Source organism: Stegostoma tigrinum, chromosome 10 (genome assembly GCF_030684315.1).
Source record: "Stegostoma tigrinum isolate sSteTig4 chromosome 10, sSteTig4.hap1, whole genome shotgun sequence".
NCBI classification, from domain to species: domain Eukaryota; kingdom Metazoa; phylum Chordata; class Chondrichthyes; order Orectolobiformes; family Stegostomatidae; genus Stegostoma; species Stegostoma tigrinum.
Window position 1 is genome coordinate 94,796,229 of NC_081363.1, and position 23,221 is coordinate 94,819,449.

The following is a 23,221-nucleotide window of genomic DNA, read 5'->3' on the forward strand; positions in this document are numbered from 1 at the left end:
CAGCGAACATTAGAAGATATCGAGTGTCAGTGAACAGCTAATTCTTGAGAACGTGATGCTTGAGAGCCTTGTCCACTTCCCTTCCATCACTTCACTTAACATTGGGAGACTACTGATTGGATACCAATTAACTCAACTGGGTTTCTTTCTGCCTTTTGCACTCCGGACATTGCTGGGTAATTGCCCACATTTCTGGGTAGATGTCGGTGCTGTAGATATACTGGCACAGATTGGCTCGTGTCCATGCCAGTTCTGGAACATGACCCTTCAGTGTTATTGCTGCAAGGTTGGCATGGCCTACGGCTTTGGTAATATCCAATTCCTTCAGCCGTTTCCTGATATTACATGGAGTGAGTCAAATTAGTTGAAGATTGACATCTGTGACATTGATGTTCTCAGGGAGAGGCCACAATAAGAAGACACAAAGACGCCAGTGTGATCTGTCTGGACTGCACAAAAAACAAAACTTTTCACTGAATCTCGGTACAGGTGACAGGAATAAATCAAACAAAATCAAACTGATCACTCAAAACTTCTTGTTGAGGATGGAAACAAACTTGGCCTTGGAAAGAAACGTGGCTTTGTCTGTGGAATAATGTCCTGTGTTCCCTCAGCATTGAGTCTGGGAATATTTATGGAGCTCCTTTGTCCTGTTATGGCTCTAATTGCCCACTTCCATTCATAGCTCCCCTCAGCAGGAATACACAGCTCAGACCTAATCTGCTGATGGTGGTCTCTTTGCTGTGTCAGTCACAAGCAGCTTTCACTGTCTGTCCTTCAGTTACTCCTATGTTTAATACCCCTAGATTGACACACTCAGTCTTTGCCCATGGCAATGGCATGTGGGCCCACACCGAGATGTTTCCCACAGACGTGTCCATTGTTCCCAACCCACACAGGGATGCCCTTCAGCCCCACCACAAAACAGTTCCCCTGAAAAATGCCAGGGATCCTCCACCCACTTTTCCCCCTCCCACTGATCTGCTGCAACACCACTACACTAATCCTCGAACAACAGGCGTGGCCTTCACCAATACGATGGTCTCTAGCACCATCTTATTCCCCAACCCACACTGTTCCCCCAGCAATAGGAGGTGACAGAGGATTACATTAAGTGAGCCACGGAGGCAGTCAAAAGTTGAGAGAGAGGGAGGTTGGGTAGGGAAGAAAAATGTCTGAGAGTGGGTCTGTGAAAAAAGAGGGAAGTAAAATGAATGAGGAGAGAGAGGGACATGATGAGATTCGGAGGGAGATATGGAGGGAGATGTAACGGGGAGAGAGATGAATTCTGTCGCGGCCGGGTCAGAATGGGTGACCCACAGGTGAAAGCAAAGACAGAGTGAGTTGCACCCAAATCCTGAGCTTGTCCCCAGCCCGCTCCACTTTCCTGGATACAGGGCCTGGTGCCGGGTCTGTCTCTCTCCACCTCAGCTTCTTCAACACAAAGGCAAACGGCAATATAGTTTTATGTGCTGCTTGGCACATTTTAATGAACGTTAATTTCATATTGAAGTTATGGATGCAGTCAGAGGAACAGTGCCTTTTCTATTTGGCCTAGGAGTTGAAAGGAACATTGACATGTTTCCCTGTAACCCCGTGTGGGATAAGGTTGGATAAACCATCACTATCCTCAGTCTGCTACCCTAACGATAGGCTGCTTCATTGCTGAAACATTGAACTGAAATGAGAAAATCTTGGATGGATTCATTAATGAGTGAATTTGATTGATGGATGAATTTGGGTAAAGGGATATTTCAGCACATTCTTCAGCTGCTGCCTGAACTTAGTCTGGGTTACGGCATAAATCGCGGTGTTTGTGCAGCAACTGAGGAGCTGCAGCATGAAGCCCAATTCCCGTACAAATTCATTTAGATACACCGACTGGTACCCAAAATTATACATTCGGCTCCATATAGAATACACCATTAACGTTGTCCATAAAAGGATGAAATTGGCCGAAATCACAAACAGTAAAATGATGGATTTTTTTCGATTTCTCATTTCTGTGTCATCCTGACCATTCCCATTGGTGTGAGCCCGGAGTCTCCTGCGGGCTCTGCTGGTCACTAAAATGTGTCGGACGGTGAACACATTGAGCAGCAGAATCAGGAGAAATGGTAGAGCCGGGGTCAGAATGTTGTGGAGGAACTCGATTGTGATCCAGACATGAGAGACATAAACATCAATTGTTCCATCACAAAACCAGGGGACATTCTGCAGCGAATACCAACCTGTGAGCATAAAATACCAGAAAGTGTTCTTTAAACAGCTCAGCACAGTCGCTGTTCCCAGAACTACAGTGGCCGTTTTCTCACTGCAATATTTACTTTTCAGCTTCTGGCAACAAATGGCCACAAATCGATCAAAGGTGAAACTGACGGTGAACCAGACAGAACAGTCAGTGGCTGCATAAAGCAGGACGGCGTGGATATTACACACGGGGATGTACACCAGGAAATAAAACTGTTCCCAATAAACAATGGGAATGTGTCTCAAAGTCAGATCGAGGATAATGACCAGTAAATCTCCCACTGCCATGGCCACCAGGTAAATTCTGACACATGGAGACAACCCACAATCTTTATAAAGCAGGACGTAGATCGTCACTACGTTAGCTGTGAGGAAAGAAAACAAATAAAATACACATCAGCCTGGAGGCAAAGTTATCAGTTTGATTGAGGACCCAGTGACAATTTCAAATGTATCACTTCTCCATTGAAAAAAGAAGCTGAAATAACAAATAGTAATGTCTCTTTTTTTCACAAAAAAACCCCATAAAATACAAGAAACTCTCCCTCCCTAAAGACACAAATACACATTCATAAGAGTAGCTGGTTTCTGGAACATTCACACACAATCGATCGGTCAAGGGCAGGAAGAGGTTACTTCTTTGCAGTTTAGGATACAGTGGGTGAAGACGTTGCCTTCCTGAAGGATTCACTCCCAGTTTCTGGAAGACACACAGAGTTTGGAAATTTCTGTCTTTTCATCTAAATTGTGGTCAATTTTCGGTTGTGAAGAAACATGAACACAGGGAAAATATATCCATCCCTTTAACTGCCTGAAACAGTGTCTCCTTCTCCATGGAACGGGAGGTTTTCCCTCGTGATCTTATCTTTTGTTCAATCCAACCATTCACAAATAATTTTGGTGACAGAATGTTCCAGGGAAAGTCAGTGACGGAATGTTTCGGAGAATGTCGGTTACAGAACGTTCCAGGGAATGTCGGTTATAGAATGTGATGGAGTCAGAAAGTTCCACATAACAAAGGCCATTCTGTCCATCAGTTTTGGTGAGACACACTCAGCCTCGTGGTGGAAATCTCTCCGCAAAGTCAACACAACTGGCAAACACAAATTAAAGGCATTGCCAGATCAGCTGAAGTGGTCAGTTATCTCACATGCTCAATGCACCTCACAGAACCAGCCCAGACGCCACAAACCCAGATGAAATATCTGTTCAGAATGGAGCACTGTACAGACCAGGCTAGTGTCCTGCTCAATACAACCCAGCAATCTGTCCAGAGTGGGACACTGTGCAGACCTCTCCAGCCAAATAGATATCAGTCCAGCACAGGGAGCTGTGCAGACCACACCAGTGCATTGATCTATAAACCCGGACCAGGTATCTCTCCAGCATGGGGGGCTGTGAAGTGATCACCACTGAACTGATCTGTAAACGCAGAACAGTTACCCTCCCTGCGAGTAGATCGGTACAGACCACCCCAGTGCAGTGCTCGGTAATGCTGTGTTAAATCACTGCCCAGCCTGGGGAAACTTGCAGCCCATGCTGGAAGTGACAGGATATGGGGCTCCCATCCATTTACAGCTCCATATCTCCAATGTGCCATGACAAGGGGTGCCATGGGTGTGTAAATCAGTGCCAGAGAGGGATGGTAGGGAATCAGTTTAAACACAAACAAATAGGATGGATTGGATATATAGACAGGAAGGGGGAGATAGAGAGACAATGTCATGCAAGGATATGTTCACATGTTTTAGAATGCTGACATGTAGACTTTTTGATGTAATCTTCCAACATGGGTCAGTATTTCAGGAATGATGCTTGTGTGGGATATTGCTCTGAGTTCAATCGATGGAAAGTTTTGCATTCACATTTGTTCTGCATTTGTGACTGAGACTGTGGTGAGCGCAGTCTTTGGCTCATTGGGCACAATCTAACAATAATTTTTCTCAGTGACATTTTAATTGAGTGTGACAGAGGGATCGTCTGTTTTAGCCGAGCTAGTTTTCTGATGCTATCTTATCAAACACCCCTCATTAACTACCTACCCCAGAACATGCCATTCCTCTCATTCAATGCCGGCCTGATTCTCCCACCCATCATGATTGGTAATAGTTCCCATCGCCTGGATGGCACGGGTATTCCATGATCCCTGGCACCGGTGCCATATTTAAAAGGCCAATGGGCACACATTTGAAATTTCTCAGATTGGATCCAGCCTGCTCGGTTTACCCCAATCCTGGCAGATAAGGGACAATTGCACCAAGATTTATCGTAAAGGATATGGAGGTTCAAGTGGGTGGACTTGTAAAAAGGAGGACCATTCTTTTAGCAGAGGAGGACCATTCTTTTAGCAGACGAAACCACACCACCAGACCCATCAAGCATGGCCTGAGCTCACCACCCAGCTCAGTGGCCTCTGAAACTTTTCAAAGATTGTTCCCCGAACACTGCCCTGTGATGAAGGCATTACGTTGTGGAGGATTAACACTTCAGGCGTGAGAACAAGAAATGCACTTGACTGTATGAGATCTTGAGGAGACTGTAAATGGCGCATATCAGATGGATATTTCCTCTTGTTTGGGAGAATAGAACTGGGGAAATAATTTTAAAAATAAAACAGGTTCTGAGAAAGGTTCACTTGACCGGAAACATTAATTCTAATTTCTCTTCATAGATGCTGCCACGCTGCTGAGCTTTTCCAGTAATTTCTGTATTTCTTTAGGAATAATACAAATGCATTTTAACACAGACATTGTGAAGAAATTGAACATGTTATTATTAAAATATGCAGGCACATATAAGCATATAGTTAAAACAAGTGGGGCTATTTTTTGCTCAGGAAGTGGCAGTGTGTGTGACAGCAGCAACGATACATTTATATGGAGCAGGGAATGTGATGGACGCATAACATTCAGACAATGTTCAAGGACACCTCACATGTTCTAGTTTGTGGGTTGGATAATATTATTGGGCGATTCAACTCAGTGAGGCAAAAAAGTAACCCACCTCAAAAGCAACAGCCTGTTGCTCCCCTCTATTTCCATATTCTTCATCACGTCAATGCATGAGAGCTGAAAAGGCACCAATCATCTTTACCACCCACGGAGGACACATGACAAGGATACATTAGAATCACCCACTCCCTGTAGCAAAGGGAATTCAGCCAAATCTAACAGTTCCAGGAAATAATCACATTGCCAACAACGTGTGTGAGCAGAATAAATTTTGAATGAGAATAACATTTGGGATAAGCACTCACATTTTTCCTTGAATCAAGAGTTCAAGTAACATGTTGTCAAAGCCGTTTCAAATTAACATTTTAGTTTGTCATCAAACGTGTGTGTGTGTGTGTGTGTGTGTGTGTGTGTGCGTGTGTGTGCGTGTGTGTGCGTGTGTGTGCGTGTGTGTGCGTGTGTGTGTGTGTGTGTGTGTGTGTGTGTGTGTGTGTGTGGTGTGAGTGAACTGTGTGCTTCATTCTTCTTACCATCATAGATTGAGTAAATGTGACTTGGTCATAAGCATGTTGTTTTTAGCAGATTACCGGAAACTGCCCAATTCGGCCCTGATACTGACTCTGATACAGTCTGACACCTATATCATTGTCCACGTCATCACTTGGTGACATTTAAAATTTGTTGTGACCAGTGGAGTAGTGGGGCTGGAAAAGGAAACAGTGACCCGACAAGTCAGGGAACAATAGTCCAGTGAGCCTGACACGAGTGTTTGGTCAGTTATTGGACGGGATTCTGAAGGATAGGATTTACATGCATTTGGAAAGGCAAGCATTGATTAAAGATAGCAAACATGGCTTTGTGTAGTGTAAATCATGCCTCACTGACCTGATTATTTGGAAGAGGTGATAAAGAAGATTGATGAAGGCAGTGTATCAGGCGTTTTCTACATGGGCTTCAGGAATGTGTTCGATAACATTCGAAATGGTAGACAGATTAGTGATGCTCGCTCACATGGGATCCATGGTGAGCTAGCCAAATGCATTCAAAATTGGCTTGAAGGCAGAAGATTGTTTTCCAGACTGGAGGCCTGTGACCAAATGTACACTGCAAATATCAGTGTTGAGTTCACTGTTTTTCATCATTAATATAAAGGATTTGGTTGCGAATATCAGAGACATGATTCGTAAGTTTACTGATGATATTGAAAAGTGGTGCAGTGGACAGTAGTGAAGATTCCCTCAGAGTGCAATGGGTCATTGGACAGATGGGTCATTGGGCCAAGGTGTGGCTGATGGACTTTAATTTGGACAAATCAAAAGTTTTGCATTTGGTAAGGTAAAGCAGGGCAGGACTTACACAGTTAATGTTAGGGCCCTGGGGAGTGTTGCGAATACAGAGACTTTGGGTGCCAGTACCTAGTTCCTTGAAAGTGGAGTAGCAGGTAGACAGGATAGGGAAGGACACATTTGTCATTATTGCACCAATCAGTCAGAGGATTTGGTTAGGGAGGGATGGCATGTTGCTCCTGTAGAGGACATTGATGAGGCCACTTTATGAATACGGTGCATATTTCAGTTAGCTCTGCTAAAGGAAGGATGTTGTTAACCTTGAAAGGAGCACAATAAGATTTACAAGGATGTTCCTGGACAGGATGGTTGAACTGTTGGGAGAGGCTGAACAGTTTGAAGTGTTTTCCGCTGGAGTGTCAGAGGTTGAGGGGTGACACCACAGAGGTTCATAAAATCATGAGGGGCATGAATACCCTGAATAACCAAGGTGCGTTTCCCAGGAGAGGGGAGGCCAAAAGTAAAGTGCTCAGGTTGAAGGTGAGAGGGGAATGACTTGGAAGGGAACCTAGGGCAACGTTTTCACGCAGAGAGTGGAGTGTGAACAAAGAAACTGCCGCGATAAGTGGTGAAGGCTTGTGCAATTACACAGTTGAAATGTATCTTGATTGTGACATGAATAGGAAAGTTTTAAGGGATAGGGACCAAATATTGGCCAATAGAAATAGATCAGATTACATATCTGGTTAGCGTGGACAAGTTGGACTAAAGGATCTGTTTCTGTGCTGTGTGACTTTCTGATTCTATAAGATCGGAAAGGAGGAATTCTAAAAGGACATTTGAAGTGGGACTTCTCTTTCACAGAAGCCTGTGGTGCCTTTCTGATGAATTTTTTTCAGAGCATATGTCATGAAACAGTTGACAGATGTTCAGCAAAACACAGGCTGCATTAAAAAATGTCTGAGGCTTCTCAAGCTATTTACTCAAGTGGTCTTAACTAAACAGCTTTGTGCTGCATGGTCAATCACTGTCTTAAAAGAAACCAGGACAAAATAGCCTCTTACAGTTACAGCATTGTTACATGAGTTCACACATCGAGCTGTGACACAGGAACCCGGGGAAGCCCAATGAGGCACTTGGCCCTGCTGTACAGCCCCTTGTGTCACTTACATATGAACAGGAGGAGGCCATTCAGCCCATACAGTCACTGACATGTGAACAGAGTGAGGTAACTGATGGTCCAACATAACAAGCAAATGGAACAGAGACTGCACAGATAGTCTGCTTCACGCTGTTCCTCACTCTTCCGTTGCTCATGGTACACATATGGTACTTTCATGCAGTTTTACAGCAGTGAGGTGGGAAACCTAACGTTTTGTGCAAAATCGCAAGGTGGTATCCTATGATGTGTTCTCTATGGAGAACAGAATCTGGTTGGAATGGCTTATGCTAGAAGGAGGGTATTATGGCTGATTTCGGGATTGTGAACAACATGGAGTTCAGTTTAGGGCCACACATTAATGTGGGGAGAGTTCATTCACAGCCAGCACTTCACCCTCAATCGACATGGCGCTCTGTGTCATTTTACAGGTAAAATCCTTATTACTTACACGGGTAACATATGGGATTTCTCACTCATCAATTTCTTTTGTAGATTTTAGTGTTCGTCATCAACCTTCAACTTTTAATGCAATTATCTCTTACTCTTTCACGGTGCTACAGCTTAAACACTCAATTTCTTCGTTCTCTCTTCATGGTACCATCATCTCAGGGATTAGACTGGTGATACCCATTTGTACCGTACCGGTGGCAAGGAGATCTTTCTTGGCAAAAGAAAAAAGCCCGTACACAACACCACTAAATATTCTCTCATCAAGGCTCTACAAGTGCAGACGAATGGTTTCATGCATCTACTTAAATCACCTTCCAATGAAGGACAACATATCATTACTTCACTCATTACTGATACCCTTGTAGGTACTAATTTTGGTGACTTGTGATCCAGGAAATGCAGGCTCTTTTGGACAACAACACTTCCCAACCTCGCACTATTTAATCATTACAAAATGAGATGTGTGCCATTGCTGGCCATATCCAAATTATTTGTATGTCTTTCAAATTACAGTGGTCCAAACGCTGGTACATGTGATAACCCATAAGGAATTGCTTTCAGTCTGGAAAAGGACTCGACCCTCTGCATTGTATCAACTGAACAACTGTCACTCCATGTAGTATACTTCCCCTGATCCTTCGACTCCAGCTTACTCACTAACCTGTGTGCAACCCTATTAAAAGTGTTCCGTCAATTCAAATACACCACTCCCATTGATTCTCATGAGTGAATGCTTCAACGATTATATACATAAAACTCAGTTGTACATGCACTGGAAAAAGGATCACAGCACACATCAATTGCAAAAACAAATGGGAAAGTACATCGAATTCTGTCAATAATCTAGTTTTCTCTATTTTTACATCTCATCATCCATATTCTCTCTCTCTCTCTCTCTCTCTCTCATACATGCATTACATAAATTGAATTAATAAATGCTCCAATCTTTCGCCCTATTGTCTCTCAAACCACTCTCTTTCAGTTTAAATGTATTGCTCGCATTTGGAAGTGAATCAATTGTAACTGAGAAGTGAAACTATAAAAATCATGAAGTAGGAACTGGCCAGCGTTAATGGGAACATAATCATAAGCAGAGAAGATGGTGAAGCAGCAATGGAAGACATTTCTGGTGTTAATTTGGACACATGTCTGAAATGTATGGACACTTTAATTCACACAAACTCCACAGGTTTGCCAAAGATGACGTCCCTTTCCTGAATCTCAGTTGATTCTGCCAAGTTGTATCATGATTCCCCAAGCATTTAGTTTTCACAGTCCTCATAAAAGATTACAACATTTTTCTCATAACAGATATCAAGTTGTCCAAACTTAATTTAATTTTGTTCTCCCTCCCACTCCAGCTTTTATTTGGATCATAACAGCTACTTTCCACTGTGTAGGAACCAGAAATCCCAGAATCTAAAGAATTTTGAATGGTAATCAATATTTTTTTCTTGTAGTTACAAGTTTTAAATGACATTTGGATAAGTATATGAACAGGAAACAGTTGGAGAGATATGTGCCAAGCCCAGGTAGGTGAAAGAAGGACAGGTTGGGATTATATTTTACATGGACTGGTTGGGCTGAAGAGTTGTATGACCCTGTAACTCTTTCACTGGCTCTATTGTCACCTCCATGTGTACTATGGGACGCACCAGAGCAACGTAACAAACTTCAATTCAATTAGTTTTCAGTAATTCCTCTTTATTATTTCTAATCTCCCACAGTTTCTCATTTTCACAGTCACTCTGTCCTGTAGTATTTCTGGGAGATTTTCTGTATTGTTCTTCTGTGGAGACAGATGTAATGTATTCCACTCAGCAGTGGCTCAGTGAGGTTGAGGTGAAGAGAGATGGCCTCTGCCACAAAGTGAATACATTGGAGCACTGCACTTAGGAGATGATGGACATGCACCCACTCTCGCTCGGAGAGTTCTGGAATCTAAAGAGTTCAATAAAACTGCCAGTCGATGGCCATCAATGGGTTATGCTGAAAGCAGTGACACAAATCGGTGACAACTTATTTTTAGAATCAAACTGGCTTCACGCTTTGTAACTGACATAGGTCCAGGTAGAGATAAAAGTAAGTATACAATCAAAATATTTGGAAGTGCAAGTGTGGCCAGAAGAGAACTGCAACTGGAAAGGAGAAGGTTTTAGTTTATTCAGAAGCAGAGCCGAGGCAGAAGTGAAAATGGGAATATTATCGGTGATAAAGGGAATATTATGACAATAATCAGCTCAGGACAAAATGGGCCAATGATGGTTATGAACACTTTTGTTCCTCCAAATATGTTTGTAAGTGAAGATGAAAAAACCATGGGATAACAATAGAGTTTGTAATTGAAAGTCAATACAATAGTTTACACCTTTACCAAACATAGATTGCAGAAATGAGATGCTGTTCACAAAGTTTTACAAAATAAATGAATGGACAGAGTCAGAAAGACTTACCGGGAACACCAACAAAAGAGAGGATGGGATAGTAACCAGCCTGAATAACCATCAATACAGCTTCTATCCACAATGCCAACGGTAACCAATCAATAGGAAGCCAGTAAAGGCCATCGGATAAACTCCTGTTCATTGTTGGCACATTCCAATCTATTCCTCTCAGATTCTGGTACATTGTTGTAACATTCACGTCTATGGTTCTGAGATTTTGACCCATAATCGGAGCATCCCAGTCACCTCTTCACAGATTCTGATCGCTCCCACTCTCTGGACCTGTTGATTCCATTCGTATTCAGGATGACACAGCCACTGATACTATGGGGTAGCGCTTTGGAAGGAACCCCTTATTAATTGAAGAGGAAAGCCTCCAGTGAGACAGTTAGTATCCATGGTGACTGACATTAATTCGAGTCACAGAACAAACAGTTCCAGTTAACCCCTTTCATTCTGATATTTTTAATGTAACAACAATACCTGTTCTGGGTCGGATGCTGACATCGCCTGCTATTGGTCTTAGTGTCCAAGTCCAATTACTCTCACAATGATAGAGTTAGAGGAGAAAGGTGATGCTTTCTCTGCACAGACTCGATGATTCTGCTGTGGTAACCACATGCGATGCCATAAGTAACCGTTTCACGAAAAGACAATCGAGTGGTTGTTACTGCACTGAAGCCTCCTCCACCCAACAACTGCCAAACTAAACACTGTCTCTGGACACAGCCGCCCGGAGAAAGACAGGAATTGTGATTTCGCTAAACTTTCCTCTCACTGCCCGAATGAGGCAACATTTTATCTTTAACACAATACTTACAACAATTTGCTTCTAAAGTCACAAACTTTTTTTCCAGTTTAGACAGTTTTTCTTTACAGATATTTTGGCCTTAGCCCAAAAGTAAACATTACATTTCCAATTGCTTTGCTTATTGGGAGTAAAGGGCCAGAGACAGTATCGATGTGATTGATTAAGAAACAATAAGGAAGAGGAGACAGTGGCAGTGCAGACTCTGCAGGAATAAAGTGATATCGCCCAGTAGCCAATTTCTTCTTCACAGACAGAATAAAATAAAACACAGAGAAAGAAACAATGAATTTGGCTGAAAGAATGGCGAGTGAGAATGTAAACAAAACACGATAGTTTGAAATGGAACAGAGGAGAAATGATTTTCTGTATACTGTTTAATCAGTGTGTGTGCAGATAGATAAGATTGTTCATTTATGCGCAAGACATTCAGAGTTATTAATGGAGACATGGTGAACACAATATGATTCAGAAGATGTGACCTTGTCTTGTGCGTGTTTTGTTAATATTGCACTCAATAGAGAGAACCCATCTCCCCCAATCACACCTTTATTTATTCCATTTTGCATCTGCTGGTCTCATTCATCACAATTAAAACCTATTTATATTTTGCACCACGCGCCCACACCCGCTGTTTTTGTCACCCCTCCTCCACCTCTGTCAAGGTATTCAAAAGACCACTTTCCAAATCTTTTCAGTTCTGAGGAAGGGTCTCACTGGTCTGAAAACTATAACTCTGTTTCTCTGTCTCCAGAGATGCGTCTAGACCTGCTGAGTTTCTCCAGAAATGAATCAGCACTAATTGAATTTTCAACAGAACATAGAACCGTGGATGCTGGAAATCTGAAACAAGAAGTAAAATTGCTTTAGATACGGGGAGCTTTGAAAAGGCAACACTGGATCCAACAGTTTAACTTTGATTTCACTCTACAGGTGCTGCCAGACCTGCTTAGTTTCTTCAGCAATTTTTGTTTTTGAATAAATTCCAAAAAAGTGTGTAAAAACTGCTCAGACACACTTTCCAACATGGATCACCATCCGCTGAGAAGTGAATGACAGCACAAGGTGAACAAATTAATTGGTTCTGAAACTACATAACACTGGCATCACTGAAATGACAGAATTCTTAATCATGTTCAGGGAGAGAAATATTCACTTTAAAAACCTTCCAACTGTGTGGAAACACGTCCTGCAGCCGAACAAGCCCACACTGACCGTCAGAGCAGACCATCCAGACCCATTTCGCACATAATCTGCACATTCCTCAGCACCATGGGCAAGTTGGCATGCCAATTCACCTAGCCTGCACCTCTTTGGACTGTGGGTGGAAACCGGAACACTTAGAAGAAACTCACAGAGACAGGGGAAGAAAATGCAATCTCCACACAGACAGTCAGGTCAGGGTGGAATTGAGCCTGCACCCTGAGCGCTGTGAAGCAGCTGTGCTAACCACTCATCCACGGTGCCACCCGAAGATGCACCTACTGGAAGGGGAAATACTCAGATGAATGTGTTAAAGGGGTGAGGAATGTAACAATTTGGAGGCATGACTCCATGGAAAGGCCCTCAAAAGAATGAGAATATTAAAATTGAAATGTCACCACACCAGAAAACAGAGTAGATCACTGTGTACAAAGACGATGGGGACTCAGTATGAACTGGGGAACATTACATTGCACTTATTGCAGCTTAAAACTGGGCATTCATGTGGTGATGTGAACCATAGCAGCAGCAGCAGAAGCAGAATTGTATTCCACCGGAATCTATGACTTGTTGTCCCGGATAATCCCTCAGTCTGTGATTACCATGAAGCTGATCAATGGTTCAGTGACGAGTGCAAGTAAACATGCCGGGTTCAGAACCAGGTGTAACTGAAACTGATGGCAACACGTTATAGATACCGCATTTGACTGCTTGCATGACAGACAGCAGAACTAACACAATACAGACAGGGCAAAATGATTGCAAGATCAACAGACCAACCATCCTGCAATGACCAGTCATAAATAGTGATGGGGGCAGTAGGGAATGCTGGAGTTTGAGATAACAAGGTGTGGAGTTGGATGAAAACAGCAGGCCAGGCAGTGGAGCAGGAAAGCTGATGATTCGCGTCTGGCCTCTTCTTCAGAAAGGGGAAAGGGGAAGGGGATTCTAAGATAAATAGAGAGTGAGGAGAGGTTGACGGAACGTGGAAAGTGGAGCAGATAGCTGGAGAGAGGACAGACGGGTCAAGGAGCTGGGGCTGAAGCAAGTGAAGGTGAATGTAGGTAGGGAGATATGATAGGCGTTGGTCAGTGAGGAGCGGGATGGGTAGGTGGGAGCCAAGACGGACAGGTCGAGGAGGCAGGGACGAGAGAGGGGGCTGGACATGGGATGAAGTCGAGGCGGGGACAAGGGAGCGGGCTGGTCTCGGGAGGAGATCGAGGCGGGGACGAGAGAGCGGGCTGCTCTCGGGAGGAGGTCGAGGTGGGACGATTTTTCAGCTTGCAACGTCCACATTGTGACCATTGGGCAATAGGGTTCCGGGGGAATATGAAGTGTTTTTCCTCCAGTTTTGAGGCGGCACTGGAGGAGTCCCAGGATGGAGATGTCGTCCAAAGAGTTGGAGAGGAAGTTTAAGTGGTTTGCGACTGGGCAGAGTTTTTGTTTGTCATGAACTGAGCGTAGATGCACCACAAGCCTGTCTCCGAACCTCCGCTTAGTTTCTGTAATGTACTGGAGGCCACATCGGGAACAACACATTAGTGGATGTGCAGGTGAACGTCTGTTCAATGTGGAATGTTGTCTTGTGGCCTTGGATGGTGGTGACAGGGAGGTGTAAGCGCAGGTGTAGCACCTTCTGCAGATGCAGGGAAATATGCTGCGGATGGCAGGGCTGGTGGGGTTGTGTGCAGCGAACAAGGGAGTCACAGAGAGACCGGTCCCTCTGGAAGGCAGACAAGGGTGGTGAGGGAAATATTTCCTTCATAGTTGGGTCTGATTGTAAATGGTGGAAATGGCAGAGAATGATATATTGAATCTGGGGGTTAATCGGATGATATGTGAGGACAAGGGGAATTCTGTCTTTGCTTTTATTTGGAGGGAGGGGATGGGAGGGCTCAAGTGTTGGAAATGCAAGAGATGCGGTCGAGGGCGTTTTCAACTACTTTTGGGCGGAAATTGCGACTCTTGAGTAACGAGGACATCTTGGATGTCCAGGAGATGGAACGTTTCTTCGTGGGGCAAATGTGGCGGAGGCAAAGGAATTGGAAATAGGGGATCACATACTTGCTGAGGGAGTCGGTGGGCTTGTATTAGATATCAGTTTACAGGCAGTTACCAGAGATGAAGACAGAGATTTCCAGGAAGGAGAGAGAGGCGTCAGAGATGGTCGAGGTGGACATAAAGTTGGGGTGGAAGGTGTTAGTAAAGTGGGCGCACTGGTCAATCTCCTTGTGGGTGAATACGGTGGTGCTGATAAGGGCATCAATGTAACGGAGGAAGAGGTTGGGAATAGGGCCAGTATAGCTGCGGAAGAGGGACTGTTCCACATACCCTACAAAAAGGCAGGTATAGCTTGGGCCCATGTGGGTACCTAAGGCCACACGTTTTGTTTGTAGGAAGTGTGAGGACTTGAAGGAGAAGTTGTTAAGGGTAAGGACGAGCTTGGTTCGGTGGATAAGGGTGTCGGTGGAGGCGTCTGGTCAGGCCTGCGGGAGAGGATGAAGCAGGCTTTAAGGCCATCTGCATGGTCAGTTAAACAACACCCTGGAGGAGAGGGTTCCAGAAATTTCCCCATCCTAAACAATGGAACAGCCCTGCACATCAGTGCAACTTCAAGGATATGGTATCCACACAATCCTCAGCCAGAAGTATCGAGTTGATGATTCACCTCACCGTCATCATGATGTCCACAAAATCACAGAAGCCGGTCTTCAACCAATTTGATTCGCAGTACATGATACCAAGAAAAAGATAAAAATAAAGTAAAAATACGAAAAAGATAACTGGCTACAATCGGACTGAATGCTGGTACTACACAGCAAGCCCTGCCCTTGGGGGAAGCTGTTTCATTCCAGCCCCAACTCTGACACCTACCTGCCAATGTGGGTAATTTATCAGCTATGCCCAGTTTCCGAAGGGGGGCATAATTGCAATCTGACTAATTGCCTTGCGCCTCGTCTTAACATGATTGTCGAATTGTTGGAAGTTGTTTCTGACAGAGCTGCCAAGCAGCACAGAAATAACTTGCTCAGTGTGGTTTTTGATGGGTCCCCATGTGGAGATGGAGCTGTTGTGGAAATATCATTGGATTTCTCATCCAGTCCAGGCTAATGCTTTAGCAGCTGGGGGATATTAAAATCAATTAATACAATATTGAAATCTCAAATCTAGTGTCAGTAAAAGTGACCTTGAAACCAATATTGATTGTAAACATCAACTTACTTCACCAATATACTTTCAGGATGCAAATCTGCTGTGCTGTCCTAATCTGGCCGAAAAGCATCTCTGGACACACAGACATGTGATGAACACTTCAATGTTGTCTGGAACAGCCAAGCAAGACATTCAATTGTACCAGAGATAGTAGGAACTGCAGATGCTGGAGAATCTGAGATAACAAGATGTAGAGCTGGATGTACACAGCAGGCCAAACAGCATCAGAGGAGCAGGAAGGCTGCAGTTTCGGGCCTAGACCCTTATTCCGAAGAAGGGTCACCACTACTGCCCTCCTTTGATGCTGCTCGGCCCGCAGTGTTCATCCAGCTCTACACTCAATTGTATCAAACTGCTCTGACATTTTCAAGGGCAAAATTGGATGGAACACCCAGCATTGGTATTGGAAAAGGCGAAAAAGAAACACTGTTGTGTTAAAAATACAAAGGCCTCCTTCCTGATATCTGAGAGCTTATGACAATATTTAAAGAGCTTTCCCACAGAGGATACAGAAACATCGGGAAAGGAGAAGGCCATTTAGCGTTGCCCATTCTCGTTCATTGCTGAACACCTCTTCAATGAACTTCTCTCACACAGTACACATATCCCTTAAAGTGATTAATCATTGGAAGAAAATACATAAAGCAGGAATTGTAGTAGTTCCTTCAGTCCATTGATTTTCTTCCACCACTCGACATAATGACGTTGCTCCTTTATCCCATACTTCTGTTCTCTGCTCATCCATTTAGTATCCAGAAATCCTTATTTACATTCAGTGCCTGTCTTCCACATCCTCGTGGGATAAGTATTCCCAAGGTTCACCAGTTTCTGTGCACTGACAATCATGCTCATCTCATTGCACACTGGCCTGCCTGTACCTCATACTGCTGCCCTTATTTTAGACGTCCCAGCCAAGGACGTTATTCTCCCTGCTTCCAAACTGTCTCACTCTGCGAGAGTTTTATATATTACACTGAGGTCTTCACTCATTTTCCAAAACCGCATGGAATTTCGGCCGAGTTGATTCAAATTCAGCTCAAATAATAAGCCTATCATCCCAGAGATCAGTCTGGTTATCCTTCGCTGTGCTCCCTCAAAACCAGTTTTATCCTTAATGAGGTGAGGAGACCAAAACTGCACACAATACCACGCAATGTTTGAGTATGGCCTTATCAGGAACCTGGCATCAAGTAATATAAACAGGCTTCTAACACCATCCTCTGTCTCCTGCCATGAAGACAATTTTGAATGTCACTTGCCAAGTTACCATTGATACCATTGCGTTTTACTTTCCTTGTCAGTTTCCCATGTAGGCCTTCCTGAAAAACCATATAAATGACCATCTTTTAAGAAATCAATCAAATTTGTCCGGCACGACTTTCCTCCAATAATGTCATCCTGGCTGGCCCTGATCAAATCTTGTCTTTCAAAATGCAGATCAATTTTGTCTTTTCCTACTTTCTCAGATGGTTTTCCCAACAACAATCTGACGCTCAATGGTCTATCATTAACCAGCCGATCTCAGCAACAATTCCTGTAAAGAGGAACTGCATGAGCTGTTCTCCAATCCCCTGGCACCTCTCGTGGCGATTCTTATAAATTTGGATCAGGGATTTCCCACTCTTGTCTCCTATGGCTTCCTATGATGCAAATTAACCAGACTGGGGGATTTGCCCAATTTTATACCAGACATAACCATCAATCTTTCCTTGCATCGAATATCCAGCTGCTCAAGGGCTTCACAGTTCATCATCTTGAATTCTTTCCCTGAATCCTCGTTCTCCCAAGTAAATCGACGTGAAATACTAATCTATTATTGTTCTCCAGCTTCACACACAGGTTGTCCCTTTGTTTCTGATTAGCCTGAAATGTTCCCTGGTTATTCTATTCCACTTGATGCACATGTAGAATATTTTATGATTCTCCCTAGTATCACCTGCTTGCTGTTCTCCATGCCCCTATGTAAGTCAACCCTGTCTGTGTGAATTTTCTAAGTTTCAATGTGATAACTCTCACTCTTTGAAACACTGGAGAACACGGAACGATTTTCTCATCAGAAAATCTTGCCATCTGTGGGAATAATCTCAAGAATACCCATTGCATTTCCTCTTCATTCAGTATATTATTTCTCAGAAAAACTGGACAGAATACTTCAGGTACAGTCTCACCAACACTCTATGGAACTGCTGTAGGACATCTTTATTTCTGTATTCTGATTCCCTGTAAATGAAGAGAAACCAAGCTTTCACTTTTCCATTTGCTTATGTTCCTCCCCATACACTTTGCTTTAATTTACTAACTCACTGTGTTATCTCTTGGAAAATCCTTCTGAATATCGTTATGCACCACATCCACTGGTTCACCATTGTCTATACCGATAAGAAACATCTTCAAACAGTTTGAAAATGAAAGCTTGTCAATTATAATTTTCATTTTATAAAATCATTCGTATTCTCTCCAATTTTGCTATTGCTGCCTAAATATCCAATGTCACATCTTTTGTAATAGAATCCAAAAGATTCCCTCCTGTGAGTTACAAGTTAATTGGTCTGTAGTTGCCATTCTCCACCTTCTTCCCTTCTTAAGCTGTTTGGTTATTTCTATAACTTTCCAGATATCCAGATTGGCTTCCTGGCCTTGGAGAAAGTATAAGAAAAGAACACAGTGATCCAAAATGTAATCAACATGTCTATTGTTGCTTCCTCCGAAATTCAATGATGAAGTGCATCTGGTACGTCAGACTTATCGATGTTCAATCCAGCTATATTTTCAAATGCTAGCACAGCGCTGCTCCGAATGATTTTTGTCTTTAGTTACACATGTCCCACAGTCACTGCATATGTCTGGGAGATTTTCTGGATCTTCCTCCATGAAGATAGTCGCAAGGTAACTATTTAGGTTCCCTGCAATGCCTCTATTCTCTGCAATAAATTATCCTGTCTGCACAGTCACTGTTCCATATTTAACTTTGGTTTCATTTTTGATTTCTGGATGCCTTTATATTTCTTGTTCACTTTTCAATTTTTTAAAAGCTGTTTTTCTTTGGTTAAATGCCTCTGAATTCATTGGTTTACCACTATAGCCTACAATCTACTTGTTTGGGTTTCATACAATCTTTAACTTCTTTCATTAACAATCATTCAGTCATCTTTTCAATTTGCTGTTTGTACTTGGGGGATATATATATTTTGTATACCTTATAATGTTACTGTGAATAACAGATATTGCCTGGCTTCCATTAAGACATTTTCCATCTACGTTTCCAACTCGGTGAAGTCATTTTGCCCCTCATACCATTATGGCTTGCCTGACACAGGGTTATAAACGATAATTTATATTAAAAATGTTTTCAGATGTCATATAAAATTCAAGATCACTATTATCAACAATATTTCCAAAAGGCCTTCGCAGCAAGGTTTTCAATTTGTCATTCTGATCACGCAATACCAGTTCCTAAATAGCCTGATCTCTGACTTGGCACTCAACTTATTTTTAAAGCAAACCATCTCAAACACTCGCATGAAGTATATTTTTCCCAACATTAGCATTGGCTTGGATAAACACAGTTTAGAGTTAAATTGAATCTGTCCTTTATTACTGGAGTACCCACAAACTTGTATATCTAATTTACTGTTTTATAACATGCCCATTGTTTATATTGCAGTTTTGTCTTTATAGTATGACTCTCATAAGTGTTTGCTTCTCCTTGCAATTTCCCAACTCCAGTTTACCAGATTAACAAATCTGAATGATATGGGCTCTGGGGCTAATAATGGCAGATTCAGGCAGGATATTTTGCAGGTCCTATCTCAACATTGTGTTAATCTCACCACATAATATTCATTCCTCTCAAGTGTCATTGTGACAGTTTGACCAGATCTCTTGAAGAGGACAATGCTATTTCAACAATGCTGTGTCTTCATCCAGGCAGCTGACACTGCTCTAATCTGGGTTGGGAACTGTACAGCAGACTGACAAAATATTGCTACCACTGTACAGGATTTAGTGAGATCACATCTGGAGTGATGTTTACAGATTTAGTCTCCTGATTGAAAAAAGCGTAATGTTGCATTGGAAGCAGCTCAGGGATAGTTCCCTCAACTGATTAATTAAATGAATGTTTTATAAAGTAAAAGTTGACCACTGTTTGAGAACTAAAACTGAAACACCTAGAGAGGAGTGTTTCGCCCTATAATCTGCTGAAAGCTGTGCGTAAAGTGGTGTAATCTTTTTATTCAGCAACTTTTAACTGCTAAAGGAAGCAAATTCCTGACGTTCACATTACGATCAACACGTAACAATTTATTTATGTAACTCTAATCCCAAACAAATTAACTAAACTATGAAGAGCCCAAATTAACACCTTCTAATGACTAACAATTCCCAATCAAAACAAATTCTAATGGCATACTTTTCCAATAAATACAAGTTCCACTTGTCTAAAAAAGATGAAAACATAGAATTTCATTTTTCGAACTCACAGCCAGGTAACAGCTTGTGGAACACTCTGTGCCTTCTCTGTCAATATTTCTGTCAGGAACGCTTTCTGCGTTGAGTGTTCTGTCACAAATATGAATCAGATGCGCGGTAGGTACCTTTGATTTAGATACTGCTTTCACTGAGACTGAGAGAATTCCGTGAAAGCCAGCGATTCTCACTTTATACGGAGAGTTGTTAACTTGGGCAGATGACAGTTCGTTCTCCTGTCATTGTCCTCCTGCCCTCTTGCAAGAGGATTAGCCCTATGTTGTCAAAACCATGAGATTCAAATATAATCGTCTTTTTTTTTGGTATCTAACTCCCTGGGTCAAATACATTGAATATATTCAAAACTGGTTATCTTTATGAGAAATATTTGGCGTGTTAACTACTCTGCCCTTTCACACAAATGTTTCAATTTAGGTGCCCTGTGCACCTGCAACTGCACACGCTGCTGCACAAACATGTCCATATTGAAGATTGAAGCAGAGAGAAAAAGCACACAGATTTTTAAGGGGACCACACACTGTTTTGTCCCTTCCATACCACTTTGCAAACACCAATATTTTACAAACATCACATTCTAACATTCTGCCTCCCAGTCCACAAATACACGAACTACCTTCACAACACCGATATGGAAAGGATGACGAGGTGAACCCAAAACACATTGGAGTTTACAACATTGAAAGACAAACTTATTTTTACACAGAATTTGTCCATTCAGCCACACTTGCCCCTTGCACAACCATCAGATGTGACCTTTTCGAGCTGTGTGCATATGACACAGAAATTGAGATAGAGGTGAAAGAAAGCTTTAAACTAATTCAGCAGGGGGATGGGCACCAAAATTGTACTTCGACAATAGAAAAAGTTGAGAGTAGCGTGCTGCAAAAGTTTCAGGGAAGGAAGATGGCACCGCCAAGCATGAAGTTGGATTGAAGAGTGTCTACTTCAATGCCAGGAGCGTCCGGAATAAGGTGGGTGAGCTTGCAGCATGGGTTAGTACCTGGGACGTCGATGGTGTGGCCATTTCGGAGACATGGATAGAGCAGGGACAGGAATGGTTGTTGCAGGTTCTGGGATTTAGATGTTTCAGTAAGAACAGAGGAGATGGTAAAAGGGGCGGAGGTGTGGCATTGTTGGTCAAGGACAGTATTACAGTTGCAGAAAGGATGTTTGGGGACTCGTCAACTGAGGTAGTATGGGCTGAGGTTAGAAACAGGAAAGGAGAGGTCACCCTGTTGGGAGTTTTCTATAGGCCTCCAAATAGTTCCCGAGATGTAGAGGAAAGGATAGCAAAGATGATTCTCGATAGGAGTGAGAGAGACAGGGTAGTTGTCATGGGGACTTCAACTTTCCAGATATTGACTGGGACGACTATAGTTCGAGCACGATAGATGGGTCAGTTTTTGTCCAGAGTGTTCAGGAGGGCTTCCTGACACAGTATGTAGATAGGCCAACAAGGGGCGAAGCCACATTAGATTTGGTACTGGGTAATGAACCCGGCCAGGTGTTAGATTTGGAAGTAGGTGAGCACTTTGGTGATAGCGATCACAATTCTGTTATGTTTACATTAGTGATGGAAAGGGAATGGTGTATACCACTGGGCAATTTTTTAGCTGGGGGAAAGGCAATTACGATGAGATTAGGCAAGATTTAGGGAGCATATAATGGGGAAGAAAACTGCAGGGGATGGGCACATTAGAAACGGGGAGCTTATTCAAGGAAAACCACCTGTGAGTCCTAGATAAGTATGTACCTGTCAGGCAGGGAGGAAGCTGTAGAGTGTGGGAGCTGTGGTTTACGAAGGAGGTGGAATCTCTGGTCAAGAGGAAGCAGAACGCTTATGTTAGGATGAGATGTGAAGGCTCAGTTAGGGCACTTGAGGGCGACGAAGTAGTCAGCAAAGACCTAAAGAGAGAGCTCAGAAGAGCCAAGAGGAGACATGAGAAGTTGTTGGCGGATAGGATCAGGGTAAATCCTCAGGCTTTCTATGGTTATTTAAGGAATAAAAGATGATGAACGTAACATTAGTCCCAATCAAGAATAGTAGTGGTAAGTTGTGTGGGGAGTCAGATGGGATAGGGGAAGAGCTAAATGAATATTTTTCAACTGTATTCACTCCAGAAAACGACAATGTTGTCGAGGAGAATACTGAGATACAGGCAACTAGACGAGGTGGGGTTGAGGTTCACACGGAAGAGGCATTAGAAATCCTTCAGAAGGTGAAGATAGATAAGTCCCTGGCCCGGATGGGATTTATCCGAGGATCCTCTGGAAAGCCAGGGAGAAGATTGCTGAGCCTTTGGCATTGATCTTTAACTCGTCATTGTCAACAGGAATAGTGCCAGATGACTGGAGGATAGCAAATGTGGTTCCCCTGTTCACGAAGGGGAGTAGAGAAAACTCTGGTAATTATAGACCAGTGAGCCTTACCTCAGTGGTTTGTAAAGTGTTGGAAAAGATTATAAGGGATAGGATTTATAATCATCTAGAAAAGAATAAATTGATTAGGAATAGTCAGCATGGGTTTGAGAAGGGATGGTCGTGCCTCACAAACCTTATTGAGTTCCTTGAGAAGGTGACCAAACAGCAAGATGAGAGTAAACCGGTTGATGTGGTGTATATGGATATCAGCAAGGCATTCGAGAAGGTTCCCCACAATAGGCTGTTGTGCAAAATGCGGAGGAATGGGATTGTGGGAGCTTTAGCAGTTTGGATCGGAAATTGCCTTGCTGAAATAAGACAGAGGGTGGTAGTTGATGGGAAATGTTCATCCTGGAGAGCAGTTTCTAGTGGTGTACCACAAGGGTCGGTGTTGGGTCCACTGCTGTTTGTCATTTTTATAAATGTCTTGGATGAGGACATAGAAGGATGGGTTAGTAAATTTGCAGATGACACTAAGGTCGGTGGGGTTGTGGATAGTGACGAAGGATGTTTTCGGTTGCACAGAGACATAGATAAGCTGCAGA

At 42.9% G+C, this 23,221-nt stretch overlaps 1 protein-coding gene across 1 annotated transcript; it reads right to left on the reverse strand.

Annotated features, from left to right (window-relative positions):
- Positions 1 to 1,530: 1,530 nt before the first annotated feature.
- On the reverse strand, positions 1,531 to 10,850 carry LOC132210102 (probable G-protein coupled receptor 139). The gene is made up of 2 exons (XM_059649456.1): positions 10,553 to 10,850; positions 1,531 to 2,615 (listed from the first exon to the last, which is right to left on the reverse strand). Exons 1-2 carry the CDS (start codon positions 10,767 to 10,769, stop codon positions 1,708 to 1,710), a joined length of 1,125 nt encoding a protein of 374 aa, XP_059505439.1. The 5' UTR covers positions 10,770 to 10,850; the 3' UTR covers positions 1,531 to 1,707.
- Between the last annotated feature and the right edge of the window lie 12,371 nt (positions 10,851 to 23,221).

Coding starts and splice junctions, on each gene's coding strand:
- LOC132210102 (XM_059649456.1), bottom strand. CDS start 10,769: ATGGGTCAAAATCTCAGAACCATAGACGTGAATGTTACAACAATGTAC. Junction 2,616..10,552: donor CTCTTTTGTTGGTGTTCCCG/GTAAGTCTTTCT, acceptor CTTTCCTCACAG/CTAACGTAGTGACGATCTAC.